At 38.9% G+C, this 13526-nt stretch overlaps 1 protein-coding gene across 1 annotated transcript in view; it reads left to right on the top strand.

Moving 5' to 3' along the window:
* DNAH3 (dynein axonemal heavy chain 3) overlaps positions 1-13526 on the top strand; it is a 51032-nt gene that overhangs the window by 22791 nt on the left and 14715 nt on the right. Inside the window, exons 30-45 of the mRNA XM_068206914.1 lie at positions 968-1059; positions 1777-1996; positions 2833-2967; positions 4171-4282; positions 4805-5046; positions 5647-5747; positions 5826-5931; positions 6969-7098; positions 7568-7804; positions 8178-8281; positions 9264-9558; positions 10065-10244; positions 11226-11349; positions 11441-11597; positions 12044-12187; positions 12790-13456. Of these exons, the coding sequence (XP_068063015.1) occupies positions 968-1059; positions 1777-1996; positions 2833-2967; positions 4171-4282; positions 4805-5046; positions 5647-5747; positions 5826-5931; positions 6969-7098; positions 7568-7804; positions 8178-8281; positions 9264-9558; positions 10065-10244; positions 11226-11349; positions 11441-11597; positions 12044-12187; positions 12790-13456 (3046 nt within the window). The remainder of the gene's footprint in view (positions 1-967; positions 1060-1776; positions 1997-2832; positions 2968-4170; positions 4283-4804; positions 5047-5646; positions 5748-5825; positions 5932-6968; positions 7099-7567; positions 7805-8177; positions 8282-9263; positions 9559-10064; positions 10245-11225; positions 11350-11440; positions 11598-12043; positions 12188-12789; positions 13457-13526) is intronic.

Genomic DNA, 13526 nt, shown 5'->3' with positions numbered 1-13526 from the left:
ATTTGTGACTTCTTGTCTATAATAATAAAAAAAAAATCATCAACTGAATAATAAACTGATGTCTAATGCTTGCTTAGCTTAAGGAAGAAAAATGCCATCACTCTGAACATAGCCTCCCTTGCTACTTCAGCTGATAATGACCCCATGTGCTCTGGAATATCCCTTGGGTCAGCTGTCCAGGCTGTGTCCCCTCCCAACTCCTTCTGCACCCATTCTCCTGGCTGGTGTGGGGGTGAGGAGCAGAAAATGCCTTGACTGTGTGAACTCTGCTTAGCAATACCTAAAACATCCCTGAATTATCAACACTGTTTCCAGTACAAATCCAAAACACAGCCTCAGCCGCTACTGTGGAACAATGTAACTCTTCCCCAGCTAAAACTAGCACTGATAACCTATTCAAATGTATCCTGCTGTGCTTTTCACCAAGCTTTAGTAAAGAGAAGAAGGGTGTCAGTCTATTCATATTGATACCAGTTTACAGCTTTAACTGTGCTCTCCCTCATTGGAAATTCTCTGGGTTTACAATGGTTTGGTGATCCAAATCCCAATTTAAATTTATTATAACTTTGTGAGTTGGTGAGACACTATGGAGAGACTGGTAGGGTCCTGGTTCTTTTTCTGACATTGCCACAATACTTTGCATGATCTTGTACAAAGCATTAACCACACCATGTGCTGGATTGTCTGTTATGAAAGGGAGATTAATGTCACCTCCCTTTTCCTCTATTTAGTTCTTTAGAATTGACTCTTTCTAAGCATTTGTTACTGCAGTTCTTAGCACAGACCTCTTGAATCTCTTGACAAGATCAGAATAGAACAGTATTCTAAAGCAGTCTCATAGATTTCAGATGATTCATGAATTCTCTGCATTCATGAATTTATGGAGAGATGTTATTCTTACAAAACAGGCACAATTTATTACAATATTCCACAGTCAAAAGTTGGTATCTTACTTTTTTCCTTACAGGCACTGTTCCGAACAGTTGCCATGATGGTCCCAGATTATGCCTTGATTGGGGAAATTTCACTTTATTCAATGGGATTTCTGGACTCTAAGAGGTAAGACATGCTGAATTTTCTACCTTAGTTGAGTCTGATATATTTCATTCCTCTATAAGGCACATGTGTGTGTTTGAGGCAAATACAGAAAGCTGTCCATGTTTTGTTTCTCTAGAAAGTACTTTTTAATTTCCTGCTTTCTTGTCAATTCTCATTTTCCACCTCATGTTGCCAGATGTGCACTTCTACACAGAATCATTTGGAAAATGTATCAAAATATCATACAGAATTCCTAGATGATGCACACATTCTGTAGCATCGCATCATCTACAGTCTTGTGTCACCCTGATTTCTTAGGATTTTCTAAAGCCTTCTGAATTTACATTCTTGTAGAGAACTTTCTCACGCAACTTTCTGTAAACAACCTATTGTTTTGCATTCTTTCATAGAGGCGGAGAAATTTGATAGACTGGTAGTTTGTCCAGTGTCGTTGGAGAGGTGGCACGTTCACCTTCCAATCCACTGGCACCTTTTGAGAACTATAAATGATTGGAGTCAGAAAAAATAAATTAGTCTCTTCATGGTGACCAAAGCTGTGGTGCATCATTTTTCCTTGTGTCCTCTGGTGACAGTCTTGCTTCCCAGGTGTCTTGAGCCATCTCGTCAGCTGCTGTGTCTTAGACTCACTGCAGATTCTTTGTGTATAGAGGAAGGTGAATCATTTTCCATGCATGGTGAGATATTTTCACTCTAGGTGTTATATTTTATTATGCACAGTCTTGCCCAGAAAATTGTTGCCACTTACCGTTTGTGCTCGGAGCAGTTGTCATCTCAGCACCACTACGATTATGGGATGCGTGCAGTGAAATCTGTCCTGACAGCAGCAGGGAACCTAAAACTGAAGTACCCAACTGAAAATGAAAGTGTGTTGTTGCTTCGGGCTTTGCTGGATGTTAATTTGGCCAAGTTCCTGTCCCAGGATGTGCCATTGTTTCAGGTAAGGTATCAGGCCAGTGTGTTTTAGGTTTTATCAGGCCAGTGTGTTTTAGGTTTTATGATGATGAGATCTGTTATAAGAACTCACAGAAACAGGTCATTATCTTGATTTAGAACAGTTTGATCTAGATGATGCCATATTAGCGTAGAGTTACTTCAGTCCACTGATCTGGAGGAACTCTTTGGTTCTGTTAGGATTATTTTGAAAAGCAAACTTTCAATGGCGCCTTTAAATTTATACTATAAAATGTTTTAGATGATATCTTGTTAGAAATCATCTTGTGCTGTTTCATTCACAGAAATCATTCTTTGAGGTTTGTTTTCTGGCTTTGTGCTCCATAAGAAATGTGGATAACTAAGCTAAGGTCGTTTAGAAATCTGAATTCAGAATAAAAATGATGATGTTTCTGTTTGCATGCTGCTTTAATAGCAAATAAAATAAAATACAAAGCACTCAATATTGAGGACTAAAATCTAGGGTAGAAGTACAGCCAGAGTCAGTGCTCTGAAATTTTGGAACACATACCATTCTATTTAATCACTGAAATTCTTTCAACTACTTTCACATCATTTTGTGTAATCCTGATAGGGGCAAATTTGCAAAGGTTAAGCTTCTTTTTACAATAGCAACACGTTCATGAAAACTGCAAGCACAGGTTTCTGTTTCATATGTACACAATACTTCCATGGCTACAGTTTGCCTAAAAGTTAGTTTTGTCCAGCTGAGGACATCTGGTTTGAAGCTCCTGATATCTGCCTGAATATTGTTTTATTTGGGAATTTTCTCTTTTTGTAACCTGTGTTTAGATAGTGTTCTATTCTGTCTTTCCTTAACAGGGTATCATATCTGATCTGTTTCCTGGAGTGGTTCTTCCTACACCAGACTATGACCTATTTATCAAGGCACTGACTGAAAATATTGAAAAATTGAATCTTCAACCAGTGCCATGGTTCATTGGAAAAATTATTCAGGTTTATTTTCACATACTTCTGGGGAAGAAAAGCATGAGAGCAGAAACACTCTTCATTCACTGTCTGTGTCATGATGAATAGCTAATACTTTCCTCACCAATTAATGGAATATTACAAATGGGGTATTTTTACAGAGTACAAATCATGGAATAAAAGCCTGCTTTGGTCATAGTGATTTTGTAATTCAGACAGTCTGTGAAAGAGCTAATGTGTGCAGCCACATTGTGGGACTTGTGCTTCAGGATAGAAAATTAAACTGAATCTGTTACTAGCTGAGGCAGTGTAGTCTAGTGAACAGAATGCTGGACTGGGACTCAGGCTCTGTTCCCAGTTCTCTACAGTCTCCTTGAGAAGTCTTGAAAGAGGTGACCTTGCTTATGCTTCACTTCCAGCCCTCTGTTCCCATTGCCGCCCATTTCCTAGTATTGGGGACCTTTTAAACAATAATTAACCTTTTTTTCTTGTGCAGCCTAGTGACAGGGTAATGGCAAGGGTAAAAGTGTGTGGTCTAGGCCAGGGTCATCAGTGGCCTCTCCAACAGTAGTTCAGATTTCATGGCTTATGTTCAGACTTGCATTATGCTGCTTTCCAAACCATACTGTGTCTTTCATTTAAACAGGGGTAGTGTTAACTGGTTGGAAAGCTGAAATATGAAATATCAGCCTTAACACGATAAAAAAAAAAAGGTCTTCTTTGGGTTTATTATAGGTCTGCTTGATGGTGGTTTTGCTTTGACTTGAGCTTTGACAAGATCCTGGGGGGTGACTGAAGAAGTTACCACTCTTGCAGTCCAAAATCCGCCTCTATGGGACTGACCATATGCCAGATGCTCCAGCTGTAGTTTCAGTCCATTTTTGTCAGCTTCAGCGGTAACCACTGATTTCAGTTCAGGGCTGTGATCTGCAGTGTCTGGTTATTGCCCTCACACCCTGTATAGTGCTGCTGTTGCAGGTGAGGGATGACATTTAGCCAGGAGAAAGGGGGGATGCCTGAGGAAAATGACTTCTTGAATGGTTTCAGTGAGAATTGCCATAAAAGCATGACTGCCCTCTGATTTGGATTAAGGCTTTGGTCAGCCAGCAGAGTGCAGAGATCTGGTTGTGTCCCATCTGAATGCAGGAGGGAGGCTTCTATTTTCATTCATATAACATGTAACACTTGCTTTTGTGCCGTGCTGAGGAGTGGCTCTCCTGTCCCTGGCAGGTGTACGAAATGATGCTGGTGCGCCATGGTTTCATGATTGTTGGAGATCCGATGAGTGGGAAGACCAGTTCATACAAAGTGCTGGCTGGAGCCCTGGCTGATTTGTGTGCAGGTAACACTGTCCAGCCACGAGCTTCTCATTAAATGAAGTCAATTCTGTGACTCTTATTTTTCCTTTGCTGAGGTATGCCCAGGTTGTTAATTGTCCTATATTCTTCTTTCTTGACTGCAGAATTTCTAGTAATTTAACTATTTTTGTCTGATAGTATTTTTCTCTACATCTACTGGAATAGTAAGCCATACTAATGTGTCCATGTTTTATTGCATTTTTTAAGGCATTTTATTTGTGCATAATACTCTTGAAAAAATTAGCTCTGATAGGATATTGTAAGTAGCTCCCATAAATATATGAAATCTATGCTGCTCTGCTTTTTCTTTTTCACGTGTGTTTTTTTACAGCAGACTTCTTGCTTGCCTTGTACAAGTAAGGGAAGTTCTTATTTACTGCTACCTAGATGCCACATATCTGAGCTTCTCCTTTGAGCAGCTGAAGTAGGATCCTCAGAAATCATCAGCTGTTGAATAAAACTAACCTATCAAATTCTCCAGCTCATGTATTTGCCTTTTTACACAGCGAACAGCATGGATGAGTTTGCTGTTGAATACAAAGTTATTAATCCCAAAGCCATTACTATGGGGCAGTTGTATGGAAGTTTTGATCCTGTAAGTCACGAGTGGTCAGATGGAATTCTTGCAAAGGCCTTCAGGGAACAAGCATCTTCTACCACAGACGATCGCAAGTGGATTATTTTTGATGGCCCTGTGGATGCAGTTTGGATAGAGAACATGAACACTGTGCTGGATGATAATAAAAAGGTAGCCTAATTTTTTGCCTCTATCCTCATCCTTGAATAAACACACTTAATTTTAGTAGCAGTAATATTGTGACTACATTAGTCAAAGGAGGTGTGAAATTCAGGAGAGGCTGATGTGCCTAAAAGCACTGTTTATTTCCCCAGTTGTATGAGTGGGTTTAGATGGTATTAGATAATATTAACCCATTGTCTTGCTCCTTCTTTATTGAAATGAGGTTGATCATTGAGGCTTTTTTATTGATCCTTTTAGGAAACTGAAATACGTGTACTCAGTTCTGTGACTGAAAGCTGAACTTGCTTAAATTACCTCGAGAATAAATGAATTTTAAAAAAGCTGAAGGTCATAACTGCTTTTTCTTGCAGACTTATTTAAAGTTAGAGCATTGTTCTCTTTGTCTTCTCTTTGTCTCTGCAAGCCTTACAGTAAGACATGAAAAAGTTGAGACATGGTCATAAAATATCATGTACTGTAAGGATACAAATGAATGAATGAGGAGTGACACTAACTGGAATGTTCAGTGATTTTATGACAGACTTTGCTTAGACTGTACGATCAGCACTAATGTGACTAGACCATGTTTATATGATGCTCTTCTTCCAGTTATGCTTAATGAGTGGTGAAATAATTCAGATGAGCCCAAAAATGAGTTTAATCTTTGAGCCGGCGGACTTGGAGCAGGCATCTCCAGCAACTGTCAGCAGGTAATGTGAGAGCATTCAAGCTTGAGCTGTCCCAGCTTGCACGTGTATTGCTCTACCATAGGTGTTTGTTCTTCCCAGGTGTGGTATGATCTATATGGACCCACAACAGTTAGGCTGGAAGCCACTGAAGGATTCCTACATGAAAACTCTGCCTCCAAACCTGCAGGAAGAACACCGAGAGCTGGTGCGAGACTTCATTTTTTGCATAGGTGTAATTAGAAGATTAACTATAAGATGACATTCACAGTTTGCCCACTTGAAGGCAGGCATGCAGAATCAAAACTTTTTTATTATTACCATTAACAGTTTAGTCTTCCAAGCCTTTTTCACTCATTGCCTGTATGAAGGAGAGCTCTTTGTGCTGTGTATTGTACTATGTTTTCTGTCGATGCAAATAAAAATAGGTGTTGGTGAGAATCAGCTTTTAATGAAAATCTAAAATCCTTATTATTGGGCATTAAATCTAGTAAAATAATTAGAATAATATTAGGATTGGAGCTGTAGAAAACTTATTTATGTGTTTTGAGAAGACGCCTTTTGAGTTTTTGCAGGAAATTAGAATCAAATAACAAAGATGTACCAAGACTAGAAGAGCTCTTTATTTATAGTTTTCTTAGTTCATCAGAATAAAGTAATTATTCCTTAACCAACAGATAGCCTGACCCTTTAGTGCATCTCCTTGAGTACTAGTCCCTGGGAAAAGGGTAGGTCCTGATTTCTGTCCTGTTTTCCAACGTGAGTCCACAGAGCAGATACCACCAGCCATGGTCAGTATTTACCCAGATGTTGTGGCACTCCTGCAGGCACCAGTCAGCCCCAACATGCTGGAATTTCTGCTGTGGCACAGTATCTGTGCTGGGTCCTCTGTAGGGGGCCTCTTTTTAAGGGAGAATGAAACCCTTGCCTTTGTTTGTTGGAATAATTCTGTTGTTGCCTAAGCAAGATAGGAGTCTCTCTAGGCTAAGCTTCTGCTCTGCTGTCTGGATTAGTAACTGGGTAACAGAATTCCTGCTGTGGTAAAATAACTTGTTTTCACCATCAGATAGTGATGGTGTGACTTTGTGAACATTTTAGTACTGCCTCACATGGGCCCTTTCCTGATCTCTCTGCCAACCTGGACAATTTCTGATGCCTTATGTTTGACTGAGGGTGAATTGAGGGACAGTGGGGAATGTGGCAAGTCCTGCATTGTCACACAGCTGTTTCTTTTTCTCCTGGTAGGTCAATGACTTGTTTATGTGGCTAGTTGAGCCTTGTTTAGATTTTATTGACCATCATTGCAAATTTGTTGTAAAAACATCCTCTCTTCACCTGACTTACAGCTTGATGAAACTCTATTCTTCTCTCCTTGGTAAGTACCCTAAGCCACCTTGGTTTTTATTTCAATTTTTCTTTTTTTTCCTGCCATGTTCCAGGACAAAATGCAGCTTATAAGATGCAAGGAATTACCAAAGGAATTCCTTACTGTTGAGTTCATGTAACACAGTCAGTGATCTCACTGATCAGTATTATTAATAGTTCTTTGCATACAGAGTTTTTACATTTGGAAACTGGTATCATTACAAAACTAAACATGTTCTATGTTTTGCTTGCTGTTTGCTACCATCTGAAGAAAAGTGTTAGGACTATTTTTCTTCTAACGTTGTTTTTATTTGTAAACAGCATTTTACACAGACAAGGTTCTCCATTTGTAGATTGGCTCCATTCCACTGAACACAGTGCTCTACTTTTGTCTCAGGATACTTTTGCAAAAATGCATTTTGAATTGGGATTTATGGTTATTACTGGCTTTTAACTAAAATTCAAAATATGTGTTTTAGATGAAATAAAGGAATCTGATGAAGAGGACAGTGAAATCATGTCTGCTCAGCAGATCACCTCGTGGCTGCAGTCCCTTTTCCTTTTTGCATTGGTGTGGACAGTTGGAGGGATCATTGATGCAAACAGCAGAAGAAAATTTGATTTGTTTTACCGCAACTTGCTCAATGGAATGAATGAACAAAACCCACGCCCTAAAAATGTGAAGCTTAACAAAAGTAATATCTTCCCAGAAAAAGGTGCTTCTTCATAACTGTGCTTGCTTGGCCTTTTATAAAGCAGTAAGAAAGCTTGGCACTTGGTGTGCCTGGCAGATGTTCAGTTTGCAGCAGAGCCACCATCTGCCAAGCCTTGGACTGCACAGTTGGGTGCCCTTTCCTGGCTCTTTTAACCTGGAGTAGCATATGCCTCCAGTTATACTCAAACACTGTGGCTGAATCTGACCTAAAATCATTTGGTGATGATAATGGCACTGGGGGGGTGGGACTGGGGGTTGGGGGTGTATCTTGTGTACTAGACAGCTTCCATCACCTCACAGTTTTGGAAATGTCACACTAAAATTAATGAAGTTTATTTTTATAATTTTTCTATATTGTATTTTTCAATTAACAGGGAATGTTTATGACTTCTATTTTAACAAGCGTGGCCATGGGCAGTGGACTATGTGGACAGAATACATCACAAAGGAAGAGCAAGTTATCGCCCCAGGGGCTAAGGTGCACATTGGTATCTTTATTATGGAAAAGAATTGTTTGACTAAATAATTTAGAGGTATAAATAACTATATTAGGCTGTTTGAAGATTGCTTTGCAACAATTCATTAGTCTCAGTGAGCTCTCTTTCATGCTTTTGTTTCAGTTCTGGAAGTTCAGCTCTGCAGATGCACATGGAGCCTTGAGGTTGTCTGGTGGTTAAAATTTGGGTTCTGCTTTGTTCTCTAACAGCATTTGATATTGTGGAAACCATGGTGTGAAAAAACCAAAGCCTGAATTTCCATTCCTTCATTTCTCTTTTCAGTGGTTGATCTCATGATATTGTAGTATGAGTTACTTAGAGAAAGCAAGCAAAGAGACTCACTTTGGGATGTGGGGAACAGTATTGAGAGTTCTGGATCCCCTCCATTTCCAAATGGGGACACTCAGATTTTGATGGCAGCTGTGAACTGAATGGAAGGGGGAAGCACAGCAGAGATCTACAAATGAAATTTCAAGAGAACTTAAGCTTGTTCAACTTTTCATTCCACTGGTTGCCATTGTCTTGTCTATTGAGTACATGAGAAAAGTAAGATGACATTTCATTCTGCTGCCGAAAATCTTTTCTCAGTATCAAATTCACAGCTGCTAATTATAAGTAAAAAATGAGGAAGAGAAAAAAAATTCCATACCAGTGTTCCTTTCCCTTTGCATAGCAGGGGAGCAGAACTAGGCCATACTTAACTCTGTAGTTCTCCAGGCTTTACACAATGTCTGTGAACCATAAAACAGTAACACTGGTTGTGCTATTGACTGTATAAGCCCTGAACAAGAAGTAGGGCCATAGTATTTACTAGAACCTTGTTATAGCTTAGGTTTTCAGACAGTAGAACTTTTTAAAATGCATATATGCTACAGGGTTCCTGTAGTTGCTTGCAAATAGTCAAGCTGATTAAGGTATTAGATGTTTGATTTTCATCTTTTATTTTACTTTCCTGCGTAACAGGTATCTGAGCTGATCATTCCAACAATGGAAACTGCCAGACAAATGTTTTTTCTTAAAACATATGTGGAGCATAGTGTCCCTTTGCTTTTTGTGGGTCCCACTGGCACTGGAAAAACAGCTATAACAAACAACTTTCTACTGAAACTTCCAAAGGAAAAATACATCCCAAGTTTCATCAACTTCTCTGCACGAACCTCTGCTAACCAGACCCAGGATATTATTATGTCCCAGCTGGACAGAAGAAGAAAAGGATTATTTGGACCTCCAGTAGGGAAAGAAGCTATAATTTTTGTGGGTAAGACATATTTTTCATTTTTTAAAAATAATTTTTGTTCTAGCTTTAGGCAAAGGAAGTGGTTCACCAAGACTAGTAAATTTGGATTGCCTCAGTGCTTTTTTCAGGCATCCAGAGAATCGTAGAATCTCCTGAGTTGGAAGGGACCCACAGGGGTCACTGAAGGATTAGCACTGCCCTTGCTGAGAGGTTTAAGCCGTGGTTGTCTTCAGAATAGTTCTTAGAGTTGCAGTGGGACATGGCATGAAATAAAACAAAATAACCAGCCACTCCTAATTATGTTAATAATAATGTTAATAATTATGTTAATAATAATTAAGTTAAGCCATCACTCCTAATTATGCCTGTGAGGTGTAATGGTATTTGATTTTGCTTAGTTCGATGAGAAGCAGGAATAACAACACACAGCCTTTTTCTACCTCTAGTACAGTTATTTTTCCTTCTTAGAAGAAAACTGAATTCCCAAACACTGAGGTTTTTTTATTCAATGTCTGTGTTCTCCATAGATGACCTAAACATGCCTGAAAAGGAAGTGTATGGAGCCCAGCCAGCTATTGAGCTTCTCAGGCAATGGATTGATCATGGGCACTGGTACGACAGGAAAGATGCATCCCACATCAGTGTCACAGATGTCCTGCTTGTCACAGCTATGGGTCCCCCTGGGGGAGGCAGGAATGACATTACAGGTAAGAAATACATTACTGTGGCAAGGGGTTATCTAGCAGACTGGAGTTAAAGGGTGGGTTCAGGTTGGATCTACAGGTGCATTCACTGAGTGGGTCATTCCAAGTACAGGTCTGTTATGTTCAAGTTCAAATCTGTACCTTTACCACAGGGAGATTAATCACCATTAGAAACAGTTTTTACAGTTGATGAAATTGTGAATGACAGAAGTTATTCTAAAATTAGTGATGGAGATTATTTTCTATTCTTTGGAAAAGAGAGGGAATACGTCTGCTTGCCATGTCTCTGGCAAGTCACTTCTGAAGTTGTATCTCCTGCTGCTAAGCTAGGCTGCCTGCATTTATTTACAAGAATGTTACCTGCAAGTCCATGATTCCTGTCACAGCACCATAAGGGAGGTTATATTTTCTAATGAAAAAATTAAGTAAATAAAAGCCCTAATGTAGCTGCAGCTACATTATTATAGGCTGTATACAGCTGCATTGTTATAAGGCACTTCATGCTGCTTTGCTTTTTTTAAACACTGTGATAGAGATATAACTCTGTGTGTTCTGAGGAGGCTTTATGAAAATAACTCTTCTGATATAGCTAAATTTCTAAAATCTACTCATGTATAGACTGATTATTTTTAGGTGAAAGCCAATAACAAGATGCTTGGCTTTGTAAAGCTTTTACTGTATCATATCATAATCAAAAGACTGATGTGAGCTGAAATTTCAAATTGGGTAATAGCCTTGTAATGGAGATTCATGTTTTACATATTCAAAACAGTTGTTTTAAGCTAAAAGTTAAAATAGAAAATGTAATCCAGTTTATATTTCTTTCCTTCACTGCTAGGGCAAAAATTTGACAGAAACAAAATCATGAAGCTTGTGCCAGATTCAAATGTTTTTTAAGGCAGGCAAACCCAGAAGAAGATAGCTGAAAAGTGGAAAAATATTTGACCATTTAAATCTCTCTGCATCCTTCTGTGTGTGTTACAGGACGCTTCACACGGCACTTGAATATTGTCTCTATCTGTGCTTTCAGTGATGACATTTTAAACAAGATTTTTACTGCAGTTACTGACTGGCACTTCAGCAAAGGCTTTGATGCTTCATTTCTGAGGTAATGGGATCTGTTTCCTGCAGGACCTTTGTTGTCTTTTCCCTGTGATTTATCTGCAGAAGTTAAAACTGTGTTTCTTTTCCTTCTTAAGGCTGGGTAAGATGATGGTCCAAGCGACGTCAGTGCTTTATAAATTGGCAGTTGATAATTTTCTCCCAACTCCTTCAAAATCCCACTATGTCTTTAATCTACGGGATTTTTCCAGGGTTATTAAAGGAGTTCTGCTCTGTCCACACACTCATTTGCAAGTAAGTTGTAGTTTAATTATGTTGATGTAGGAGAGAACAGTGAAAAATGTTAATTATTTTTACAATACATGAACTATGATTTCAATAGATTTACAGGGTTTAAGATCAGAATAGTCCCTGAATTCCTTGTTATATATTTTCTGTCTGTCTCTGAGGGAGTGAGCTGTCATTCTGTTAATACAATTTGATTTGATATAGTAGAGAAAAAATGCTTTGACATGAGAGTCCCAGTTTGTGTTGGCAGGAAGGACAAGATGGTAACTAGGTGAGGAATCCAGTTAAGTTAGCAGATGCTGAGCCATGTGCTGAATGGCTTGGGATGGAAAGATTCCCACTGAGTTTAGTACAAGGTGTAGTAGGGTCCAGATGGACATTTCTAACCTTTTCTTTTTGAACAAATCCTGCCTGAGCTATATTTACCCATTCTTTTGTATTTCCAATTTCAGGATGGAGATAAACTGATCAGACTTTGGGTTCATGAGGTTTACAGAGTTTTCTATGATCGCTTGGTTGATGATGATGACAAGAATGTTTTCTTTCAGATGGTACAAGAGACAACATTAAATAGCTTCAAGCAGAACTTTAATAAGGTATTTTTGGGTAATGTGCTGGGACCAAGATGATACTGATGCATTTTCCGAAATACTTAAACATTGAGATTAAATCAGTATTGGAGGCATTTTTCAATATTTTGATCAGTGAATTTAAAAAGTATGGACTATCTTCTATTCAGCATCAAATATTCATACCAGAATGATTCATAACTTCTGAGGGATTCTGAGTTAGTAGAGAGGACCAGCTGGAATGGAATAAATGTCTTGTACAGCATTTATCTGTGCTTTTACCCAAGATAATGATTTGGATGATCCAATGGGTGTAGTGGGGTACCTTTCTGAGAAGCCTTTTTAGAACTATCCAGTATTTGACAGCAGTATCTCTCTGTGAGGTATGCATATGTCAACCTACAGTATTTTTTTCCAGACCAAGGTTGTAACTAGAACAGTGAAAAACAGTGCTTTCTGTATTAAGTATTAATGTATTAAATGTTATTGTTAATGTATTAAGTATTCTGTATTAAGTGCTTTCTTTCTGCCAGCAGTATTTATGCTATACAGATAAGGATTATCATGACTTTAAGGAAAATAATTCTCTAATAGCTAGAATTATCTGTTGATTCTTGTCTTTTTCCTAGGTACTGAGTCATCTCTCACCTACTGGAAAAGTTACTGATGATAATATTCGCGCCTTGTTCTTTGGAGACTATTTAAAGCCGAGCAGTTCTGTCAAAATTTATGATGAAATCACAGACCTAAAGCAGCTGACAAGCGTGATGGAATTCTACCTTGAGGAGTACAACAATATCAGCAAGGCCCCGATGTCCCTGGTCATGTTCCAGTTTGCTATTGAGCACATCTCCAGGATATGCAGGGTACTGAAACAGGATAATGGACACCTGTTGTTGGTGGGCGTTGGCGGGAGCGGCCGGCAAAGCGCGACCAAGCTCGCCACCTTCATGAATTCCTTTGAGCTCTTCCAGATCGAAATTACCAAGTCCTATGGCATCAGTGAATGGAGAGATGATATTAAACAAGTCATGCTGAAAGCAGGTGTTGGTAACAACAATGTGTCCTTTTTGTTCTGCGATAATCAAATAAAGGATGAATCATTTGTAGAAGATATCAACATGCTTTTAAATACTGGGGATGTGCCCAATATTTTTGCAGCGGATGAGAAAGCTGAAATTGTTGAGAAAATGCAAAGCGCAGCAAGGATGGAGAGCAGGAAAATTGAAGCCACGCCCCTTGCTATGTACAGTTTCTTTATTGAAAGGGTGAAGAAAAATTTGCATATTGTCTTAGGTCTGTACACAATGCAGTGTTTCTTAGAATGGTTTTATTTAGCTTTATTTGTTTTTCTGCTTCCTAACTG

This window comes from Anomalospiza imberbis, chromosome 16, assembly GCF_031753505.1.
Source record: "Anomalospiza imberbis isolate Cuckoo-Finch-1a 21T00152 chromosome 16, ASM3175350v1, whole genome shotgun sequence".
NCBI classification, from domain to species: domain Eukaryota; kingdom Metazoa; phylum Chordata; class Aves; order Passeriformes; family Viduidae; genus Anomalospiza; species Anomalospiza imberbis.
The sequence above is the reverse complement of the archived record's forward strand: the minus strand, read 5'-3'. Positions and strand labels throughout refer to the sequence as shown.